Raw genomic sequence first — 25,341 nt, forward strand, 5'->3', positions numbered from 1 at the left:
ATGAAATGAAAGATTCTTATAACAACTTAATGACGGATATAGTTGTTTGCTGACATAATATTGTAAAAAAATAAATAAAAAGCTATTCAGTCTTTGCAGAGATTTACAAGAAAATACAACATTAATATTTGGAATTTTAGCAATGCTAGTGGCTTTGCTCTAGATAGGATGCTAGTAATGTTGGTTGATAGGTCACTCAGTCCAGAGGGAAATAACTGTTTGATGGCTAGCCATGACTTTTGACACAAGCATTCATGTTCCCCAAAGGATGAATTGTAATAACCTCAGTGGTCCCTCGACCACTTTGACTGCACTCCGTGCTTGGTGCTAATTTTCAACATCAGCAAATGCTAGCGTGCTTACATGCTAGCAAGTAAAGACAGTGACCATGGTAAACATGCTAAACACTAGCATGCTAGCATTGTCATTGTTACCATGTTACCATCACAACCACTGCCTTACTAACCACTGTCATTTTTACATAACATTTCCCACGACAGCTAAGAATCAACATATTCACCATACAGTTTGTTTTCCTATATAATGAGCGTTAGCAACATAGAGCTGATAGCATGGCTGTAGACCCTGTTATGTTTCCAGATGTCAATTCAAAATGTTGGTTGTGAAAAAGCCAAATGCAAGCCAAACGCAAATAGGCATTTTTCAAAAAGGCCTATTTGCATTTCAGCAAATGTTAGCATGTTAATACGCTAAGCTAAGACAATGTACACATACTGTAAACATAACCCGCTAAATATTAGCATGTTGACATTGTAATTTTGAGAATGTTAGCATAACAACCACTGTCTTACCAACCACTATGATTTTTACAATTAATTAACCACAACGGCCAATAATCAAATTTGGGCTTACAGTTGTTATTTGTTCAGAAAAAAAGGGAACCTTACACAGTCCCTTGTTATCCTGCAGTCAACTGAAAGCTCAGCTCCTCCATCCTGACACCTGTGTGAACCTGCACAGCGTGAGGCCATTAGAGTGTTGAAAAACACTGACAGTCAGACTGACTGTCTGTGGGAAACAAGGGAGCTAAACCTGCTTTCCTCTGCTGGTGCTTTCCAAGTTCAGCAGAGGACAGAGTCAATGTGTGTGTGTGTGTGTGTGTGTGTGTGTGTGTGTGTGTGTGTGTGTGTGTGTGTGTGTGTAGGTGTGTGTGTGTGTGTGTGTGTGTGTGTGTAAATGGTAAATGGACTTGTACTTGTATAGTGCTTTTCCGACCACTCAAAGCGCTTTCACACTACTTGTCATTATTCACCCATTCACACACATTCATACCCTGATGGCAGGGGCTACCATGCCCACCATCAGGACTAACTAACATTCACACACACACACACACACACACACACACACACACACACACACACACACACACACACACACACACACACACACACCGTAGGCACAGCTACGGGAGTAATTTTGGGGTTTAAGCCTCTTGCCCAAGGACACATCGACATGCAACATGCAGAGCCGGGGATCCTTTGATTGACGGACGACCCTGCTCTCCACTAAGCCCCAGTCGTGTGTGAGTAATAGAGAGTGAGAGAGTGAAGGAAACAAAATGTAACTAAAAGTGTATGAGTATTTTAAAAGCAGGCAAAAAATATGTTCCCTCGTTTGATAAGACAATCACGGGAGTGCGCGAGAGTTAAGACCTCAACCCACCGGGGAAATCACAGTTCACCATTATATTGTCAAAGCTGCATTCGATTGGACTGTAGACTCAAGGTAGCAGTATATCACTCACAACATAATGCATTTAGGTGCCTCATGATTCTGCATGCCCACAGTGTGCACAGTTCCTTAGTGTCACAAGGTAATGCTGAAGGGCATAATGGCATATAACAGCCCACCCAATTAAAACACTGCTAATCTAGACAGTGAAGGGCATAAAGAGAGATTAGTTCCCTTGCTTTTAAACACCATTATCTCATTCGTACAAGTGGCGAGTCATGAAATCACATCAATGGCACATATTTCCATTTCAAAAGGTTTGACTAAGCAGTGCTCTCTGCAGTCGATGGGGACGGCGTTTTAATTCAAACGTGCACAGCAACCCCCGGAAAAAATGTCCACATGAATAATTAGGGCAATTACCAACTGCATCTACAACCTAATTTTTTCTAGTCAGTGAATTCTGCTCTAGTTGTTCTTCGTTTTCAGCTCTCGACAGCTGACAAAAGACACTTATCCACGAGCAAAAGTAGGAGCCGGAGTTGTTTCTGTGAATCAGTAATTCGGCTGCCTTTCTGTAATTCTCTAGCAGAGTTTTTTTGTCTCTCTGTGGAGAGACAAAACAACTCTTTGGCAGCCATGGCTGGTAGTGGTGGACAGATAACCATGGATCCACTGTGGGTCGGCACAGCTCCGCCATGCAGACTGGGAAGTGTTTCCATATTTGTTGACGATGTCACTGAAGTAAGGTCACACATTCTATTTGATTTTAGTATCTAGAGACAATTAAGCAAATTCTTGTCTGACATTTTATGATTTCCTCCTTGTGTTTATTGCTTTTTAAACCTATTCTTAAATATTGTACATATGACAAAACCATATAAACAGGGTAATGGTCGTGACTAGCATGTAACCCACAAGATGTGACACTCTCACAAGATGGTTGAGGCTAGGCATAGGCTTTGGATGGTTGACGATAGAGCGTTGGGCAGCGAGCCTCGCCAGAGTTTTCTTGCGTTTGCCCCAACTTGTGGGTAACCATCTAGACACAACGGGAGATATACACACGTTTGCTTCAAAAGAAGAGTCAGCCATGCTCGGAGCTCCATGAGGCTGTAGGTCCAGTGGTGCTTTGAGCTAAATGCCAACATTAGTATGCTAACATGCTTGTGATGACAATAATAACATGCCCATGTTTAACACGTATAGCATTTACCGGGGTAACTGTTTTAGCTGAGCATGTTAGCATGCCAATATTTGCTAATTCGCACTAAACGTAAAGTAAAGCTGGGGATGATGGGAATGGCATTCGTTTTGCAGGTATTTGACCTAATAATGACGCTGGAGGAAAAGTCAGAGAATCAGCAGGGAGATTACAACCAATGTTTGTACCATCCGACAGTTGTTGAGGAATTTCCCTCAAAACTACGAAAGTCAATGTTTTTGTGAGGCTAGAGTATAAGTCATGGGATCACCCGTGTCAAAAACATTACTTCCTTATTTTAAACGCTATAAAAGAATGCAGTCTCCAATTTCCTCTTTTTTTCCAGGCTTCTTTTTCAGCCATCTCCACCCTGCAATAAGTCCTCTCCCCTAACAGAGAGTTATGTAACCAGCCAAATCCCCTCTATTCATGCTGATGCATTACGCAGTATACGCACACTAAAAGGGCAGCAGCAGTAGTGCATTGCAGGAAGGAACCCTGAGGTGCAACACACACACACACACACACACACACACACACACACACACCTCCTCAATGAAATGTTCCAACCCACAGCTGTGCTCCCGAGGAAACACAAAGCCCAAAGTGACTCCTGCACTTGATCTTAATGAATGAGTCGAGACAAGAGCCCTGCACCAACAAGACATGACTTTGTGATTGGAGGAGCAGCCTCATTGTGAACTTGGGGAGCATGAAAATAAGCCGATAATGTATTTGTGATGAGAGAATTATATTATGAACTCACATTCATTTTTCCCAAGCCGCTTTTCAATCATTTTCATTCACGTAGAAAGCAGTGATTATAATGTATTCTAACAAAAACTAAGGGAGAACAATTTGAAACCCCCACCATTTTGAACATGGACACATGACCCATAACAGACAGCATGCCAATAATACACCGTGCATTCATCCTTTGCAGTATGCAAACAAGTTGGAAACGTGTTACAGTACAGACCCTCGTATCACTGCAATAGGAGTCTCGCACATGATTATATGAATCGTGCCTCTCTGAATGTGAGCTGTGAGAAGCTGAACTCGTTGATTTTGGCAGAATGAGAGTCAGCCTGTCTCCAGATATTGTCATCTATGTCAGACATGAATAACCAACATGTCATTCTCATTCTTCACGGTGACCCACTTCAACCTGTCAGCCTGCGGTGTGTGTGTGTGTGTGTGTGTGTGTGTGTGTGTGTGTGTGTGTGTGAGAGAGCACGGCCTGTCATCCACACACTGCAGCTGCGACGGACTGTTTGGACATTACAACAGTAGTGACGTATACACTTGGCCGGGTTGTATGAAAGCTGCTGACGGCTGGTATTTTGTCTTCATACTGACTTTTGTCAAGTTTGACCACTTTCATTCCAAATAAATGCTAAAATGTACAAATATCTTTTGTTTTTACTACTTTAGCCAGGTTGTAACATCCTCTGAAACAACATATATGCCATTGTGTAACCACGAAACTCTCAATGACTTTTTTAAAAGCAGGGTGACCCATCAAACCAGTGAACAGTGAGTGGATGGGAAGAAAAACTCTTGGATACGCACCACCATAAAAAATACATATATGAAATATGAAATGGAAAATTAAAGTGAAGGTTGATTTTTTCTGTTCATGCAGCTGTTGACAGGGAGGAGGCTCTGTTTGATTAGAAATGGACAGCACAAGTTAACTGATATTGAATATTTCATAAAATGCTTGAATTTCCCAAAGTTTCTCTAAAACATACTATATCCTAAAATGTGATCATTATTGTAACCTGCTGTACATCAGGATGATGAGGACGGGGAACCCTTATTTTCCACTTTAAAAAAAAACAAAGCTCCCCCCAGCGTTATTATGTCAGAAAATAATTGCAACATCCTTCCCCACCACATGTCGGAATAATGTGCAGTGTTTAATTGGTACTTGTTTAACCGTGTAACCTCAGTTTATACTTAATATCCTGATGGAGCTCCTAATGTGCACCACCAGTATACGCTTTAATGCATCCCTGAAACAAAGACAGAGCTGCTGTTCTCCACAATGGCAAAGTGGTATGATGTAACTATTTATGTAACGGTTTTGCAAAGGATTGCTGAACTAAAACATCAATTTAGGGTAAGAAAAAAAAACATCACTGCTCTTCAAAGAAAGTTTTCACTTTCACTCTTTTCGGACCAATTTTTCAATGACGCAGATGCTGGGAAGTGCATTGATATCATTTAATAGAAGATTTTAATATCGTACAATAAAACATCCCTAAACTTTTGATATCACAGTAAAATAAGGGTGGAATTGTTACAATAAGTAACTTTAAGAACCTTAATAGCTTCATTAAAGGTTTATTGTAATGTTGAAAATTAGGTGATGATTTGGGACATCATCTATTTAAAGGACCCAGGTTTTATTCTAATGAATGTACTGTAAATATGAATTATGGGTAATTTAAGGATTTTTAAGATGCTCTTAAGTGATGTCTGCCTTTTTTTTCTTTGCGTGATGTTTTATGCACTAACCGGATTTTTTGGAATAAACTGTAGTTTCTTTTTTTTTTGTGTAAACAATCTTAAACACCTGTCAGTTTTTGGCCGTTTGCTCCGATATGCTACAAGCAATGTGAGTAATGCGTGAAAGTGATGAGGATGAGCTGTTTGTGAAAGCTGCGAGTCAGAGTTACTGAGTGTTATGTCACAGCTTGAGGAATATAGGCTGCGCACTGATGTGTCCATTCATTTCTTTATCCACGGTCATTACCCCGGATGCCTTGCTGTATCAGCTGACCGCCCCTGCTCCGTCACACAGGCGGAGCAGCTGTCCTCATGTCCCCGTGTGTGTCTCTGTTATGTCCATGCCTGTTACATGCTGCAATCCTCTCTGGAATGATGGCTTATTACTGAAACAGGCAATATTGCTTACCAAGACATGATTGTTATGCTCTGCTGGTTACCTCGTTTTAACCTTTGACACTCAAAAGCATTGAGAAAGACTGACATCTTACAACCAAAGACTGGGTGTTAAAGGCTTAAAGATAAATACTAATATTTCCCCTTAGGTTCACATAATCACGATCACCAAATACTGAACATAAATTGTGAGCACCTGAGCGAATATATTCAAAATGTTTTTTTAGTTTTTTGAAATATCTTTTTCAAAATAAAAGCCTTCATATGCAGACATGTCCTGTAATAGGACTATCACCGTAGGCACCAACAGTTCCATAATACTAACCCAGTCAGTGTTACTCACCCAGAGAGTCATGTTGATTAGTGGGGTGCATGTAAGGTCACCATGCTAAATCTTTTAAAGACACGCCCTGCTATGACCTTCATGTAAAGGTCAGCGATCATCCTGTAACCTTTCATTAGAAGGGAGAAGGCCATGTGCAGATATAATTCTGATGGCTTAAAGATAAAACATGCAGGAATTTTGAAATAGCGCGTCTTTGTCACGGATGAAGCTCGCTGGTTGTCTCGGCCATAGACTGCATACAATAAATGGACCTGGTCACCGTGACGTAACTGTGGAGTGTTTTAAAGCCTCGAGTTCAGCATTTTGGGCGTCGCCATCTTGGTTTTTGGCCATCACCATCTTATTTGTTTGAAACCAGAAGTGACACGAGAGGGTGGAGCTAAGTATAACAGAACGCTGAATAAGAATTTTTGGCGACTAACATGTTACAATTAACTTCCATTAATTAAAAACACACTGTGAAAGGGTTAAAGTTCTAGGACGAAAAACACGGACCGGACAAATCGTGGTATCGACCTGTCAATCACAGTAGCCCCGCCCTAAAGCATATTCTGCTTTATGGTCTATTTGACTCTAAATGGACCATCATTTACTAAATGAACATCATGCTGTATTGAAGAAGACTTGAAACTAGAGATTGAGACCATAAACTCATGTTTACAATGTTTACTGATGGAATAAATCAAGAGAGAATTAGAGTCATTTTCTCATTGACTTCTATACGATCTGACTTCTTTTTGCAACCAGAGGAGTCGCCCCCTGATGGCCATTAGCAAGAATTTAAATTTAAGGCACTTCTGCATTGGGCAGCTTTACTCAAATGCTGAACCTTTACAAATACCAACTGACAAAATGCTGCATATTATACCTTTAAACTCCAATTAGAGCTGTTCAAGCCCACAGTCATAATGATATGATGATGATGATGATGACGACGACCCACCTCTTTGGCGCTCTTGATCTTCTCCAGGAAAGTACCGAGCTCCCTGGTTTCTGTGTACAGAGCGCGACACACTGCCTGGTAGTGACTGGGGGTGTCTGACAGACCGGGCAGATGAGCTGTGCAGAGCTACAAGAGCGACAGTGAAGCACAGAGGAAGAGAGATGTTCAGTACACAGTTCACACAGCTGCTCTAACGGCTAACATGACACCTAAATGATTCACAAAGCGCAACGTATTTTACTAACCCAATGGCTAACAATATCCATATTATTATGATGTTGCCATCACACTTCACTTAGTGAAGGGATTTCAGGTTTTGTAAAGCACCCACTGGCAGCCATGTCTGAGGAGCTCTATGCTTTGTTAACACCCTCTGTGAACAACCTTTCTAAAGGTTTGATGACAGTTTTCATGCTGGCTTGTTAGCTAACAATGCAATTGTAAAAGCACACCAGCAAATATTCACATTTCAGAAGCTGGAACATTAGAATTTGAGCGTTTTTTCTTTAAGAAATAATACTCAAGACCCTTATCAAAATTGTTGATGATTCATTTTTGATTGACGAATTGTTGCAGCTCTACACTACATTTCTCTGAATCTCAGCAACTTTAATTTAAAAACACAGTTTTCAGTCTACACCGGCTTTATATAGATATTATACTTTCACTCCACCACATCTCACAGGCAAATATTGTTCTTTTTACCCCACTACATTTGTCTGACGGCGTTAGCGGTTTACTTTTCACATTACAGTTTTGCATACCACACTGTCAAAAGGAAACTATCTGTCTCCAAACTTGCCCTAGCAACAGAATGGCAATGAAACTGTATATATGGGAGGAGAACATTCTCCTACTTCTTAAGCTAAACTAAATATATGAAAAAAATAATTGGATTATACAGAAAATTGTTACAAAGCTGAAATCAGGGCTCTTTTTCTGATAGTAGAACACTGACACCATTTGACTGCTTACTGATAATACTTATCTGCTTGAGGTTTAGCAGTCTGGAGTCTTGTTATTGTTAGTTATTGTTAGTCTTGATACATAATCGTCAAGTTTTCAGAATAGGGTGCGAAGTTCCATTCTTTGTGTGTATAAAATGAGGAAAACTGTAAAAGCATGGTTACACAAGCGCAAAACTTAAAACCCGCCTCCCGTGGCGGAAAAAATAAAATTCACATCGTCGCATTTTTGTGGAGCTCAACTTTCGTGCACTTTCACATTCACACTCCGTGACCCTGCCTTAATGCGGTATTCTTACAGTGAATGTCACCAAAGTACCACTCCGTAATACTGCAAATATATAAGTATTGCAATACTGTCATCAGTGGGCCACAGGATCAATCCCCATTGTGTCCATCGACATTTACTGTATTTAAATGAGATTCTTTGAGATTGCCACTTTAAGTAAGGTTTTGAATGTAGAACTTTTACTTGCAGTCCTGTATTTTCACAGAGGAGTATTGCTACTTTTACTTTTAGTTAAGGATTCGAATACTTTTTCCACCAATGTCAAACTGTTTGCTTAAGGACTTAAGTATAAAGACTAAATACCCAAAAAGCAGACATTTGTAAACAACTGACTGCTGAACACAATTGACAAAACAACTATGCCTGAGGTCCAACACGCTGCTGCACATACACACAGACAGACCAACAGTGATGAGAGAATACACCCTTGTCTCTCTCATAGAGAACAGAAGGTACCCTGGGCCAATGCTTGGCATGCGCTTGGCGTCCATTGGTCCAGACTGCAATGCAGAAAATGTCACTAAACGCAGGAAATAGCAGACAATGGTCCCTCCATAAGCGTTCTCCGCCCCACATCCTATCGCGAGTGTGTGAACGAGACAAAAAATGCTGCAGCCAGTGTCGATGGACAACCTGTTGTTATTTTCAGTTCAAAACAGTTCATAGTGTATTCCATGTACAGTAGGACAAAAGGTAAACTGAGGGAGCACATAGACTGAATGGTCCGAGGGTGAACAATACTGAGACCACAATTGGAACAGACAGCTCGGTAGCCAGCGGGCCAGGCAGACTGGCACACTGCTCAGATACCTTGGAGAGCAGTGTGTGTGTGTGTGTGTGTGTGTGTGTGTGTGTGTGTGTGTGTGTGTGTGACTGGATATGTGGTAATTATGTGGTCAACAGTGTGAAGCCATGTGAGGTCTGACACAGTGACTCTGGGCTCCATTGGACAACAGAGAGACACAACTCCCCTATTAGCAAGGATGGGGCTGGCAGCCAGACTGCAATGTGGTCCAGAGTCCATTTTCTCACACACATCTTTTCCCCCTCGCTGATATCATCTGTTCCTGGAATCCATCAGAGGATCTTGTTCAGTCAAGAACTGTGTTTCCATTTTAAGTTACGTTATACTTCTTCTCCACCAGATTGCAAAGCGAATCATGATATTTCTTACTGGAATGGGTTTATTTAGCGGCTATATTTACAGGTTACTTTTCAAATCAACCTTTTTGTCAAAAACGTATGATGAGATTACAATATATGAGGCATTATTATATAACAGCTACTCAATAGTATGTACAATATTTAAAATCAACTCCACCGTGACCATCTAAAAACAATGAAATGCTTATAAGTTAACATGTCACTGATAATAATCCAATAATACAAATTATATTAATACACAACGACTGGAGCCATTCTGCATAATCTGTTTTTCTACCTTTCATACTTAAAGCATATTTTGCTGATACTGATACTTTCACTTATGAACATTTCATTCAAATTGTTCAACTGGTTCTTCAACCTATTATAATCAATGATTGGTATGGTGAACTTCTTACATTGCTGGAATCCATGAATCCATGAACTCCTCACAGCTGTTGCAGTAGTCCTCTGTTAAATGAGGATTGAAACGTTCCTCAATGTTTTGCTTCTATCCAGTAATTCACAATCCTCGCCCAGTATTTAAACACTTTTAAATTCAACATTTAACATTTGAACGGCATTAATCATCACGGGGAAAGAACCTCACAACTAGCTAATACAACACACATTTGACATACAGTATTGTCTTATAAAGGTGATACGGCTAAAGTGTTAGCAAAGATATTGCCTACTTCCATATTCAACAGACATGGAGCAACATTAGCATTCATTTGGAGTCAATAGTCACTCTCCTTTTTGCTCTGTTTTGGTTTCCACCACCTCCTGAGGGAAGAAATATGGTTCTTTAGCTTCTTGTGTATCTGCAGTTTGGAGCTGGGCATGTAGCACAGCTTTGTTCGCTAATACAGCTGCATGTCGCTGCTGGAAAACTGGCGGAAGAACCAAAACAGCAACGTTGCAGGCTGTAAAACCGAAAGAATGGGATGAAAGAAGCTCAAATACACTACGCATAGTCATTAGTTCTGAGTGCTGCTGTAAATTTGGTGTCTTATTGGCTGTTGGCGACATCCTTTTTCCAGGTTAGATCCACCTTAAAACAGGAAGTGACGTGTTTCAGATGTCACATGTTTGCAATCAGTCAACATGACTGACTAGTTAGCCTAAGCATGAACAGTCACTTACTCAGCTACTGTACGTACCTCGAAGATATCTCTGTAGCCATGGACGCTGAAGATGTTGTCGGGGTCATCCTCCGCCTCGTCCTCTTCCTCTGTTGCCTCGTAGCCTTCGTCGGGGCAGGCGTCCCTCTCCGCCTCGGCCATGTTAGTCATGAGGTCGATGAGCTGCTCCAGAGGAGGGCTGAGCTCCCTCTCCTCGTTCTCCTTCAGCCCGTAATCCAGAGCCTTGTAGATCATGATGCCCAGAGACTCAATCACCTGCAAGAGCACGGGAGACAACCAAGAAGCAGCTTCACATACACGCTCATTTCTGTAGCCTGTTCTCACCTTGATCTGTAAACGTTGATAACAATCTGCATGCTTGCATGTTATTTTATCTATGAACGTTGTGATACCGGCAACTATCGTAGTAACTTACAGTGGACATAGGTTGTACATTTGTTAAGTAAAATCCAGCCAAATAACTGGTGTCTGATGATTAAACTGGATGTCCGAACACGAAGCAAAACACATGTATTTGTGACGGATGCATCATTTGTTTTGTTTTTGTGCATTTTTCCGTTGTTTATCTGCCACATCATAGACACAAATATGGATTTCCGTCTTTGTTATGCAATATGATCCTCTTTTGTGCGGAGCCTGAGCCGAACAGCTGTAATGCCACGAGAGACCATTCATGGATGCACGCAAACACAGTGACGCTCGCTGGCCTTTCGAGGGGCCGACGCTGGGAGCAGATTGCCGATAGTAGATCTTGTGATTAACTGACGCATGAAGGAAAACACTACCATCACACGTGTCCTCACGTGGATACACTCCGTCTTGTCAAGGATGAAAGAATCCACTGTCTGGGTTTTCCTCCTCGACTTTGAGGACGTCAGGACTTGAGTGATACTTTACCAAATGGTAAACAGCGCTTGAATTCATTCAGTAACAAAATGTAATGTATGTGAGCTCCCGCGCTTTTCCTCTCCTCACCGCCATCATTCGTAATCATTTCATCTAACAGTCATTTATTTGCATTTTGGAGCAGAATATGTCCAGTAAACTCAAGTCTCATACTCAGAAAGTTATTACTAATCTAGAATACATTTAGGCATTTCTCGGGTACACAAAATCCACATTCTATGCAGTTGGACGACCTAAATGCTCAATTTCATGTCTTACTTATAGTATGAAGAGTATGTTTACATTTCCAACCAACCCTTGGTGAAAGCAGCAACTTTTAAATTTTTTATTTTACAGACATTTAACTCAACTCAGGAATATAATATATCTAAACCCAATACGTTAATGCAGACTGAGCCAAGCTTTATGAAACCATGCTATTGTTTTCACTTCCAGGACCAAGGAGTCAGTTGAGCAACAGCATTTCATTTGATCACATCTTGGCCAAAACCAGCAGACAGGCCTAAAGCAACCATGGATTCTAGGAAAATGTGAGTATGGTGGTGTCTCACATTACTTTCTTTTTCTTTTTTTTACTGTAACACAAGCTAATCTTTGAACTGTATTAAAACGCAAAAATAATATAGCTTTGAAAAAAGGGAGCAAACCCACAAAGGTGGAAGCAAAGCTTTTTCTGGTGGGGGATGAAATACAAACAAGGTCAAATATATATGATTTGTAGAAAATATCCCCCAAATCTTAAAATACATGATATTATATCTATTCTAGTGGTTGGTGCTTGTTGGTAAGATGCTATGCTCAGTGATAGCCTTCTATCTGCCCTGGTATTAGAGAGTCATGGTGGATAAAAGCAGCAATGCCAAAGCCAAGACAAAAGACAAGAGTGGGAAATCCACTTGGGATTATTCTGCAGCCCTGAGCACTGAGAAAGAACTGAGATATAAAACGCTGAGAGAAAATAAACTGAGAGAAAGGGGAACGGGGATGCAGGGAGGAGGGAGGAAGACAAGGATTGGAGGCAGAAATGCATCAAGAGACAGGAACAAGAAGAAGTGAATAAGATGATGCGAGTTGTTGAATGGATCAGAGAGGTCGAGGAGGGCGGAGAACGGTAAATCACAGAATCATAAAGAGAGTGTGTGTGTGTGTCTGTGGAGACATCAAGTGCAGATCAATAGACAATCACGGAGGGAGGAGGAGTCATATGAGAGATCTGTCCTCCTCTCCCCCATCAGTGCGTAAGAGCTGGGTTTCCTCAGGGGTGTGGGGGGACGGCTGAATGCCACCTCTTTGTCTAAACTCCACCTGGATCCGCACTCGCTGATGTTTGACACCATGTAGGCACACACATGCACATGCAAGCACACTCTTCCAGGGACCTCAGGCTGTAAATTAAGAAATCCTCTTCAGCAGACAGCTGACAATGTTATAGAAAATGTGACAGATATGGATTGATCAGCCCTGCCGAGCAGCTAATGGTTTCATGTGTTAATATGTGGATATTCAGGCTCCCGCTTCTTATCTGCAGTTTATCGAAAAAAGATCTGCAAAAAGGAGAATGACTTAAATGGATTAAAAATAAAAAAATGTTTATCTAGCAGAAGCAGCAGCCACAAATTAAACTTTCAAGAGATTAAAAGGGAGACTGTAGGACTCGTCATCCTTTAAAGATATCGACTGGCTGTACTGTATGGCTGCAATGTGTCTGCATGTGTTGATTTCTGTTCACAATTGGAGAACAAACTGTGGATGTGGACATTATATATTGGTGGAGAACGCATCACTGGCTTCACCATAGCGACACAGTGCAATTAGCACCGGTGGGGAAATCAATGCATGGCTCTCCATTGACTTTGGATTGTGTGAAGGTCACTTTCACCTGCTAGCAAACAACAAAAGCTGCCGTGTGGTGGAATGCACTACAAACAGGGCAGCATGAAGAAATATGTTTTTATAAGCTGCCGAAGCATAACAATTATCCGTTAAGAAGACAAAAGTGTGGCATCAGCTGTAAAAATGGGAAAACTGTGGCATCCTGACCCTCAGTATGCCTAACATCATGTGTGCACCAAGCAAATGTCAGTATTTCTGTAAGTTTAGCTTAATATTGTGCAGCTTTTGTTATAGTAGAATGTGGATAAAATAGAAAGCTATGCAGTATTATGTTTGCAATTGCCTTAGCTAATCACATTTGCTTGCTAACACAAAGGCTAGCTAACATTAGCTCGCTAACAGCTAACTCGTCCCATCCCATTATCACTTTAGTTATCAACTGCACCCGTTAGACATAGGGTGCTAAAATAATCCTTTGCCATGCTGAAATCTCGTGTTTTTTTAGCTAGCTACAGGCATTTTGTTACCATTTCAGTCCTTGGTTGCATATTGTGGCGCCAATTATTTCCCCCTGCAGTGGGCATGGTTTTCAGAGTTCGCTCTGTCTCTATTTACTGTTGCCGCCCAATTTGGAGATATGCTATACACCCATGTTCCATTTATTTAAAGATACAAACTAATAAGAAACAAATTATCATAAACAAAGTTGTATTGTCGCGATTGTGCATACTTTATTTTTCAGCTCCAGTTAGTGTTCGACGGTATCCTGCCTATGCTGTCAATCAAAGCCTGCTGGCGTCATTTTCTTGCACATTCCCTCACAAATAATGAACTGCAAACTATGACTGATTGCAGGAAATAAGAACTTTCCTTGTGACTGCGAAGGCAGCCCACAGCAAACAGCGTCTCCATTCCACTTAGAAATCTCCCTGACTGGTTCCCAGGATTCCAGGCGACCAAGCGGAATGAAGGGGGAGGAGGTGGTGGAGAGAAGAAAAAAAAAGAAAAAAGAAGGAAAAGAAAAAAAAGTGGGGAGACGATGAAGGTGTCAACCAAAAGAGATTTGCCGGTGCTGCAAAGTGCAGCAGTGGCCATCGTCTCAAGCAAGAACAACATCAAACAGCCTGGCTTTAATTTCAGCATTCCTGTCACGGAGAGGAGGCAAGCTGGGCCAAAGTAAAAACTATTGTGACGCATGGGGAAAGCTTTTTACATTCCCCAAAGCATCGGCCATGATGGTTCTCTCACATGTGTAGTTGTTATTTTCCTTAGTTATCTGCCTGCTGGCTTCAAATTCTTCCTCACAAAAGACAGTACTACATCCCATTCAGGAACCCTCTCTTCAAACTACAGTCAATATCCATCTACCATCCACCTACATAGTCCATTATCCCTGAGGGACAATGCAGGTTAGCATAACTAATTAAAGTTAAGTAAAAAATGGGACACCTGAGTGTTATGTTCAGGTGTCTGATCCATTCGAGGTTCAATTTCGCTACAGCTCTCAAAATTAACTGTAGCACATGACCTCGGATATGAGGACTGAACACCATCACGATATGATATGACAACAGAGCCGTATGTAGACACGTGTGAATGAAACATGTTTGTTCTAGTTCTGTACAAATGATGTAATAGGACCCTCTGGGTTAATATGGCCAGGTGTCGGCTGCCATGTATTCACTGTTTATACAGTTTCCTACAGTTAGAAGTACATTATAACAGGACATCAAAGCTAAGACTACAGGCAGCCTTTAAGTTCAATTAAAGGTATTCAAAACCATCACATGTATAATGAAAGCAAACTGCACAAGGTTCATATTACCAATGGGGCCAGTTTATAGTATGGCTTCAACTAATCAGTTTCCTTGTCGGTGTATCCATTCGATGACATAGCTTAGCTTAGCACAAAACAGCTAGCTTGGCTCTGTCCAGAGTTAACAAAATCTGCCTTCCAACGCCTTTGAAGCTCACCATCCTGTTTGTATAATCCATAAAACCCAATGTGTGAAAACGATAATTTGTGGATTTACATGGTGTCGTGTGACAGACTATTTAGTCTGCTGGTTGCATGGCAACCTCATGGTGATGACAGCACTGACTCCAGCTTCATTTTGAGTGGTGTCCATCTCCTCATCCAACTCCTCGGCAAAAGAGCAAATAAGGGTATTTCCCAAAGTGTTGATGTTCCCTAGATTTTTATTTCTTTTGGTCCAACCGACGTTTGAAAACCTAAACATGAAAAGTGATATCAAACAGGAAATTGCGTCAAATCCTCACATTTTTTAAGAAGCAATTTTTAAGAAGAATTCTTTCTTGCTAAAAGACGTAAAGGATGAATCTATTATAAAAATTGTTGATACATAATGAGCTCGTGGTTTCAAAGAAAGGTCAGGGACGATCACATGTGACCAAAAGGCTGGTTCTCTATGCGTCTGGCAATGAGATGTCATGGTCGACTACACATTTTTAGTGGACTCAGACAAAGACACCAGCTGTTAGACTGTGAATCTCATTAGTTTTAGTTATGTAGCTTTGTGTGATAAACACCGGTGCCAATTGTGCTAATTAAACGCGAACTGAAATCTATGAGGTCTGCTCTCTCGTATGAAAAAGCCTTCCATCAGTCGCTGTTAGCCAACCAGCAGAGGATTACCAGAATCAGCATGCACTGGTCAGAATTAAAGGATTGTAGAAACAATGTGGGGATTTAAAACATTTATATTTACTAAATGGGTTCATGGAAATTAGGTCATGGCAATGAAAGTAAACAGTAGGTGAGCTGAGTAGAATCGTATTGTACTTGACTAACTACAAAATTGACTAAATAAACTGCATGAATGAATTACCTCTCCATTGGTTACTGTCCTTTTAAGTTTTTACAACAAACGATAATTAGACATCATAAAGTGAAGTTATGCACAACTACCATTCACTATAGCTCCATAAACTAGGACATACAGTGGCTTAATCTTAAAGGGAATGTGACTATTTTTTTTAAATGGAGATCAACTGGACAGATTCTAATGATGTTTCAATCTGAACTGAAAGATTTCAACCTCATGGGGGCTCTAGATGGAAACTCTGAGGAACATCAAAGTCAGTAGGATTCATCATCTGGGGACCATGAATAACTTTGTCCGGCAGTGGCTCAGTGGGTTTAGAGCAGGGGTATTCAACTAACATTCCAAAAGGTCCAGATTGAGAAAATCTCCTCGGGCAAAGGTCCGGAACATTACAATAATATCTAACTTGCACTATTTAGAATATATATATTCAAGAAGCCTAGCAGTAGTAGCAACATCACTGTGTAGCCAACAACTGTCAAATCAAATAAAGAAAGTACACATCAATCATATTTTAACAATTATTATTCTCAGTTTTCAAATTTAACTGGATGGATTATAAATAATACATAGAAATACATAAATAAATGTTCTTCTCATTTCAAGTAAAATAAGGGCTGGATTAAAGAATAACTGACATAAAGCTTTTGAAAAATGTGCATCTTAAAATAAAGTACTTGAATGAATTTCACTGAATTGTCCTGCAGCTTTAAATTCAGTTCATTCAGGTGTGAAGTGATGTCAATAAAAAGCCACAATATTGTATTTTTCTCATCTTCTAATAAGATAAATTTTTGAGCATGGACTTTATCTGTGGTTATTAAACCACTTGTTTCAGCTCTATTCTCTCTGTTGACATCATTGGACAGTGAACTAATGTGTTAGGATTCTGATCATACTGGGCTCTCCGGTTTATTTTCTGTGAATTCATTTCAGATGTGAGTGAGTACGTTTGCTCACGTTGTTGTTCTTTGTCTCGTAGTGTTGCTTCATTTACCGCTTTTAATAATCGTCACGGTCTCTGAACATGTGAGACATACTGGTTTTAAACTGTCCGTGGGAAGAATGAACATATAAGAGTCTGTTCATTAATGGTGAAAGACTCTGGTCTCTCTGACCACTTTTATCTTTTTGGAGAACGTCATGTGAAATAACTTCCCTGACCCGGCCATTCTCCTGCTCTTCCTTCTCTTTCCTCGTCTCTCCCCCCTGTGTCACGGTGTGTGTACATCTCACTCGAGTCAGGAAACTTGTCAGAATACCCATATTTGATTGGCTGAGCTGCACCACGTGGTGTGTTTCCTGCACTGCTGAACAAGTGCCGGAAAGGTTCAAAAAGCTGCGCCGGTTAAAATAGAAGCGCTCCGTCAAAATGTAATGATTCTCAATTATCTATTGGTTTTAGGTCCTGGGTCCGGATACAACAGCATCTGGGTCCGGATCCGGACTGCGGTCCACCTATTAGGGACCCCTGGTTTAGAGGGTCGACTTTTAACCAGAAGGTTGGCCATTCAATCCCCGGCTCCTACTGTCTACATGTTGAAGTGTCTTCGAGCGAGACACTGAACCAAAAGTTGCTGAAGCTGATCCTAATGCTTAGGATAGGTTAAATGCAAAGGTCAACTTTCATGTATGTACCTGTATGCATATAACTGTAACGCAGTTTAAGTTTAATATCTGTACCAAATTTTGTGCCGATACACATTGTAGATGTTGAGACATTTCAATGTATAAGTGAAACCTTGACCTACTGGTGGCACTAGCGGATCACCAAGTAAGGATTGGTGATATTTGAGCATGTTGTAAGTATGTATCATGGCAAAGACGGGATGGCACAAACTGGGATTTTGTTTCAATTAATGAATCTAAAAACATTTGTGCTTATTGAAGAGCACTCCAGCAGAAGCCATCCATCCATCAATTATCTGTAACAGCTTGTCCTTCACAGGGTTGTGGGGAGCTGGAGCCAATCCCAGCTGGCATCGGGCGAGAGGCGGAGTACACCCCGGGCAGAACGCCAGTCGATCACAGATCGAACCCAGAACCCCCTTCCTGTGAGGCGACTGTGCTAACCACTGCACCACTGTAACTCCCACCACAGCAAAAAAGACTATTGTATTTGCAAAGTCTGCCTGGGGAAATGGAAATATGGGCTTTTACACACAAAAGAATGGACAATACACAACTCCTCATCTAACAAACATGCTGCTGTAGTATGATCGTAGTAAAAATCAATCTGTCCACTTAATAATGGATGACGTTCGTGTAAAGTGTGGGTTACTTCCTCTTACACACAAACAAGCACTGAGGAGATTCCTTTCTCAGACGCTCACACCTGATGCCGTGACCTCTGATGGTCATATGACTGAGCACGTCCGGTATGAGGAACCCGCATGACTTCACACACAGAACAGAGAGAACACTTGAACAAAACCACATGCATTTCCTTTGTTTTTTGTTGATTTCTTTCTTCTATTTTTTCACATAAAAGCAAATACTATTCCTGCCAAACACTTTCATATCTCCTGACCGAAATGTTCTGTTTACGTTAAACACCGAATTCTACGTTAAACTCTAATCCCTTTCCTAGACTTCAAAGCTCAGACATTATGAGGGCAAATAGCACGCACGGTTAAACTTTGACAGCGGGGGACGTGATGAAGCATAATCCACAAATTCATGGGTTATACTGCATCATGGGACCAGGAGGGTCTCACTAGCATGTCTACAACAAATTCCCTTGCAAACCCCGACATGTAAAAAGGTGGAAATGTGTATAGCTAAAGAGCACCATTGTCACATTTGAGTGAAAATTTGCAAACAAATATCCTTTTCCAGTGGACTTATAGTTGAGTAATGAACACAGAGCCCTGTCAGGAGCTCGGTTCACTGGCTCTGAAGACAACGGCATCATCTGACATCCGCATCATTTGCTGGAGTTCACGCTGTTTTGCAGCCGTGTGCGGATAATGTACGTCGGCCACGGCTACACATGTGCTCCTGCTCATCCAGCTTTGGGCTAATTCCACACTGCATGCTAGAGCAGGATGCCTCTGCCGCAGGATCCATCGCTGTCAAGCGGCTCCAACAACTCGCCGGTGGTTTTGTCAGCCAGTCTGTAGCGCACTGTATTGTGAGAACTCATTTCTCGTGCAAAGCTGCTTAGCAGAGATTTGACTATACAGTTTCACATTCTCTGCTGCTACAACGTGTGTGTGTGTGTGTGTGTGTGCTTGAGTTAGTCGCTCTCCATCTGTTATCGCAGTCCTATAACACAGCAATCCATCTCCAGAGCCCCCTGAAAGCTGCTGCACTCTGTCTCTAACGGACTGGGAAGAGATCATCAGTCAGCGTGCAACATCACAGACACCAAATACTGTCAGACCAAAACCTAGCTTTGAATTCATCAAACACTCTCAAGTGACACCAAAACACACATACCCTGCGGGCTAAAATTATTCCATCTATTCTACAACATCCAGCAAAATATTCCTAAAACGCGAATAGCGGAGAAGCTGTAAGACCTCTTCTCGCAAACTATTATTACAACAATTAACAGCAGTTGTTGGAGGAAAGTGCCCTTTAATTAGGTTCGGAACTGCTCCCAGAACTGCCATCAAACAGGAGGCCTTGCTGGGTCTCATTTCCTACCAGTCAGCTGGGAGCTCTGGGGCTGGTGGAGAAAATGACCGGGTGAAGAAGACACACGCTGGGTGAAGGGAGGATGGGTACACATGCCAGAGAATGGTCTTCCATGCTGACAACTTGTCATGACAATTTGTGTAACTAGCAGTGAAAATAAGCTATTTACAGCAATGCTGATAAGAAAGTATTATTGCGTTGTGTTAAGACACAGTAAAAGGCATTATCTTGTACTGAGGCCCTTCCACAGCATTTGCCCTGTGTAAATAGAATAGTTATTCACTTACATGCCAAGAGTTAAATGCGAACATTACTACCACTCTGATGAGTTCAGTATGAAGCTAGGCAGGAGGTGATTAGCTTAGCCTAGCCTTAGCCTAGCAGTAAGACTGGAAGCAGGTGGTAACTGTTAAAAATACTTCAAAAGCTCACAAATTAACGTTGTGTATCTTATTTGTTTAATCTCAACACAAACAGAAAAGTAAAGATGACTTACAAGTTGTAAGAGAGATGAGACAATGTGTTAATTAGCCCGTTTTAAAATACCCAACTTCGGGGCAGGAATTCGATGTTTAGAGCCGGTTATATAGCTACTTTCTCCGTTCATGAAAATTGTAGGTGGGGTGAATTAATATTTAAATCACCCATTGATATTATATCAAGGCTTAAAGTATGGGTGTGTCTTTTAACCCAGCTAGCTGTTTCCCCCTGTTTCCAGTCTTTATAGGCTAATTGCCTCATGGCTTCAGCTCCACACTTGCGACGTGCAGACATGAGAGTGGTATCGATCTTTTCATCTAAACTCTCGGCAAGAAAGTGAAAAGCACATTTCCCAAAATGTGGAACCATTTCTTTAATGCATTACCTTCTGCTCATTGTTTCACGACATCAACATGCTAGCAGAGACATGATGGTCGGCGACGTTGATGCTGCTGCGTGCCGGAAACTATCTCCATCACCAACTTGCATTGGACACCGTCTGGTGCTCGTTTTGCTGTTTTGAAGCAGTTTTCTATGTAACGCTGAGTCTGAAGCTTGTAATGAACCCAATTAGAAAGATGCATTTGAACATTTTATCTATTAAAATTATTGGTTCATTAAGCAGCAGGGGACCCACAGCGGCTACGTTGCAGGAATAAGGATCAACACAGCACACACCCACGGCTTATGACAGTTTCAACCACAGCACCATCTGACTCCGGTTGCACTTGAAATAATCCTGCAGAGTGCCCGCTCTAATATGCCATCTCTGTTGTTGTGGCTGGCCGCCCTCTTTGACTGTAACTAGCTAATGTAACCAACTGTGGGAGGTAAATATTTAAAGAGTAGAAAATGCTTCTATTGCGATTAAGCCTGTCATTATCTCTCCCTGTACAACCATACATCTCCCTCCATGAATATCTCGTTAATTGACTGACTGGTTCCTTTCCCAGCCTGCACTCTGGGAGGCTTGTGAGGTAATCAACCAAAATCTTCCAACCAAGGTTTCGCAACTAGTTACACTCAAACTAATCCAGTCATGTGACCAAAATACTCATTTTAAAAAATGTATATATTTTTTATATTTTTACCATGCACATCAAAAACATGAAGTAAACATTGCAAACATACAGTAAGCAAAACTGAAATAAAAGGTCCTTGTTATTCCATATATAATGTGCCCACGTTATAATGTCCTCCCTTGCCCACAACATGTACTTTGACATTACACTCAAGTAAATAATATCCACATAATATTGTTCAAGCCTCTGTAAGCATGTGATGGTGAAATACAAGAAGTACAACAGAACTACAGTGGAGTTACTCACCTCTGTGGTTGTGCAAGGGCTGTATTTACCTGCAGGGAAACAAGAAAGCAGTGTTGTGATAAGCAGCAGATGTAAGCCGAGGCACAAAGCAGCTTACACACACATGCGCGGTAACATAGCTGTTATATTACAGTGAAAAAAAATGCATGACTGACAGAAGTTAAGCGCACGTGATGATGATCTTAGCCGTTCATGTCAAAAGGCCATGCATTACTTTTGCCTCCTTGTAGGAATATCATTTAAATATCATGTGAAATATACATTGTCTCAGGTCACTCTACACATCTGTTAAAGCACAAATAGGGACTGCAGCTGAGAAGCTCTGATAGTTTATTTCAGCATCAATAGGGTTTTTTTTGTCACTGATGGAAAATCTCAGGCCACAGCATTCACATTATTTTTACACTTAAACTAATCAGGAACAAAGTATGTCTACAAACGCTAACATTAAACTCTCAAGGTCATAGTGCAGCTTTACAGGATGAGGCAGAGTCGTATTCTCTGTTTTCTTTTTGCCCACAAATCCCATGAAAAGATCAAAACCCACAATCTGCTTCAATACTGCCCAACTATAGTACAGTGTCTGTAACACTCAACCCCAAGTCTGTTCGTTCCTACACTGTGACACACGGTGTCACTGAAAAGGTCAATCTTTAAGGGCTGTTCACAAACTCATTGTTGTATTTCTAAAAAGGACTTGTTATTTCATAAAACAGCTGGACACTGTAGTTTTTAGCAAATGTTACAATATTCAGCTGAGGAATAATACACATTTGATGTGCCGCGGAGTATATCCATAAATCAGGAAGGTGAGCGTTAACCTGACGCGCCAAATTATTTGTTTATCTGAGAGGGCCGTCATTCGAAACTGTTTGGTAAAGGGCAAGCACTTTAAAAAAAAACATAGCTTGGCAGGTGATTGAACGAACCATCTGTCAATCAAACTCTTGGCGATGCCAGTCGGAAAAGAGCGAAAACATCTTTTCCATCAAGAAAAGCTTTCGGTGCCGTTCTCTGCTCTTCTTTCAATGAAGAAACACTCTTCAGTTCGGATATAACATGCTACTGCAGCAGCTACGCTAACTACGGTAAATGGCGGTGAAGGGACACGGCACCCGGCGGTGTGGCTCACTGATGCATTCTGTTAATAGAATCGTTATTAGGACCAAGTCATCGTTGGTTTTGGTTCAGGACATTTAAATAACGAAAAGAATAATACAGAACATCACTGCCTTATAAATGCTCATGTTCTTGGTCTAATAAAGGAATCTTAAACAGCTTAATTATCAGTGATTAAAGATTCCCTCCCTCATTAAACCATTTCTGCTAAAGTGCTCTGTGCTCTCACTATGCAAACTAGACCAGTTTTAATAAAAGCTTCGTTTCATTTCTAATTACTTCAGCGGTTCGTAGCATGTGACCGATGATGACGACAAGACCCCTCCCAAGGAGCCGCGCTGCATGAATGTACTCCCTTCAAAAAGGAGACCCACTTAAATGCTCCCCCGGGCTACGTCTGCCCAGCTTTTACTTTGTGAACAAACAGCCTGCTGACAGATGAACCACGAAACAAATTGGCTGTTTTGTCTTGTGACACGCGGTAACGCGACATCACAACAGCTATGACATCATCTTGGGCCCTTAACTACAGCATCAGCAGGTTTGAATGCCACGCTGCTGTATGGAGGGTGAAGAAGAGCAATGTGAGCACTGAAAAACAGGGGGAGCAGATAAACCAATGTGCTTTAACAAAAAATATTCGTCAAAGTCGAGACGAGACAGAAAACTATTTGCAGAGGTTCTAAAAAAAGTGTCCTGCTTTCATGATGTGTTCAGATGTAATACAAAGTGTCAGGCGCTCCAGATGACCTGCGGAATAAAAGAATACTGGGCGAACGTATAGGCTGAGACAAAATCTTCTATCGTGATATCATAACGATATATATCATGATAACGATATATATCACGATACAGCATGTTTTCTGGTAATTCACGAAATAAGTGGTCAATATGGAATAACCACACGGTTTTGTATCCTCTTGTGTGAATTAAATACTTGACAAATGAAAAGTACGGAGCATTTTGTCATTTAAATTAGACCTTCAGTGCAAAATAATCCGATCAGCTGAGAAATCTTAGTTAGTACAGGCTTGTTATGATCAATTTAGACAACGTGATTATGTACCACGATATCTCGATATACGATCATATTGAATTATGGCCCGGCCCTTGGCGGACGTGGTAATGAGTGGGTCAAACACTAACCTTGTCGGGATTTAACTCAAAGTCAATTTTTGCTTCGTTTCAGAACTCCTAAATCCTGAAAACTTTTGCCACAGATTTATCAAATTATTTACATGAATGACTTTATCTGACTCGAGCTTGTGCATCAGAGAGAGAGAGAGAGAGAGAGAGAGAGAGAGAGAGAGACTGCGCTGAACAGCACAGATATGTGGCAATTAGACCAGCATATCACCCTGATATCGAGACCATTTGTGCGGTTGCAGTGCACTGATCAAAACACTCCCAGTATGACTTAGACTGAAGACGTGCAGAGCAGTGATTCCCAGCCAGAGGTTCATAACTCGTCATGGGGTTCATGGAAGGATCGGGAGGAAGAAATGAAGACTTGATATACGTAGTTAGCTAATGAATGATCACTTTCAATAGTCAGATAGAAGTAATGGATACATGTTTAAAATACAGTCTTTGTAAGATAACGCGTTTTGCCGTATCTGTTCACTACATGAACAGTGTGCTTAATAATTTGCACATTTTGTGTATGATGTGAAGGAAACGGTGAGATGTTCATCTTAATCATTTTGGCAGCAGCTCTTTTTACCTTCATCCCCTCTCAATATAATTGTGGTTTTGAAGAGAATCAATATAGATTGTTTATTTATTTATTATTGGCACTGGTGTGCTGCTTGGCGATGTTTATATTGTCGATACTCAAAAAAAGCTTTTAAACTCCTTTATTTTATTTCTTATATTATTTTTTACAGGAAAAGACAATTATGAAATGAGAAATCCTGACAATATCAAACACTTGAGATTCTGAGTTGATTTTTCTATGACATCATAATAACTTAATATTATCTGACTTTTGCTTTTCTTTCCTGCTAAAGGGCGAATTATTTAGAGCTGATAAAGAAGTGATTTGTTCTTGTACTCCAATTGTATATAACCTGTATGTTATGTACAGTAACATATATGTATACGTATATAATGTGTTATTAATATATGTTATAAGTTATTTATGTTTGGTTTTGACTCAAGTTATATTTGCTATTTGTTTTGTGATTAAAAAGATAAATACAAAAAGATGCTCATCTTTGACATAGCGACATGATTACTGAAGCGATATTAATAAAAAAAGATGTATATTGCAAATACAAATGCCCCAAAACATGCTACAACAAGTCAATATGTTTTGCATGATGGGACATTACAGCAGCAGCTGAGGAATAAAAGCCTGGACTCCCCTCTCCAATGGTCCCTTCCATACTCCTAAAAATAGCCTTCATTCATTCTAAGCATATACCAACAGGCCATAACCGGCATCACCCTCACAGAAATGCGGCGCAGTTATCGAATCAAAGGCCAAAATGTTGACCGAGCAGTGTTCAGTAGTGTGTGTGTGTGTGTGTGTGTGTGTGTGTGTGT

At 40.9% G+C, this 25,341-nt stretch overlaps 1 protein-coding gene across 1 annotated transcript in view; it reads right to left on the reverse strand.

Annotated features, from left to right (window-relative positions):
* LOC306700240 (protein spire homolog 1-like) overlaps positions 1–25,341 on the reverse strand; it is a gene marked incomplete at both ends in the record, with an annotated part of 40,366 nt that overhangs the window by 13,467 nt on the left and 1,558 nt on the right. Inside the window, 3 exons of the mRNA XM_079165196.1 lie at positions 7,099–7,224; positions 10,659–10,895; positions 21,676–21,704. Of these exons, the coding sequence (XP_079021322.1) occupies positions 7,099–7,224; positions 10,659–10,895; positions 21,676–21,704 (392 nt within the window). The remainder of the gene's footprint in view (positions 1–7,098; positions 7,225–10,658; positions 10,896–21,675; positions 21,705–25,341) is intronic.

Source organism: Pholis gunnellus, assembly GCF_910591455.1.
Source record: "Pholis gunnellus genome assembly, chromosome: 8".
NCBI lineage: Eukaryota > Metazoa > Chordata > Actinopteri > Perciformes > Pholidae > Pholis > Pholis gunnellus.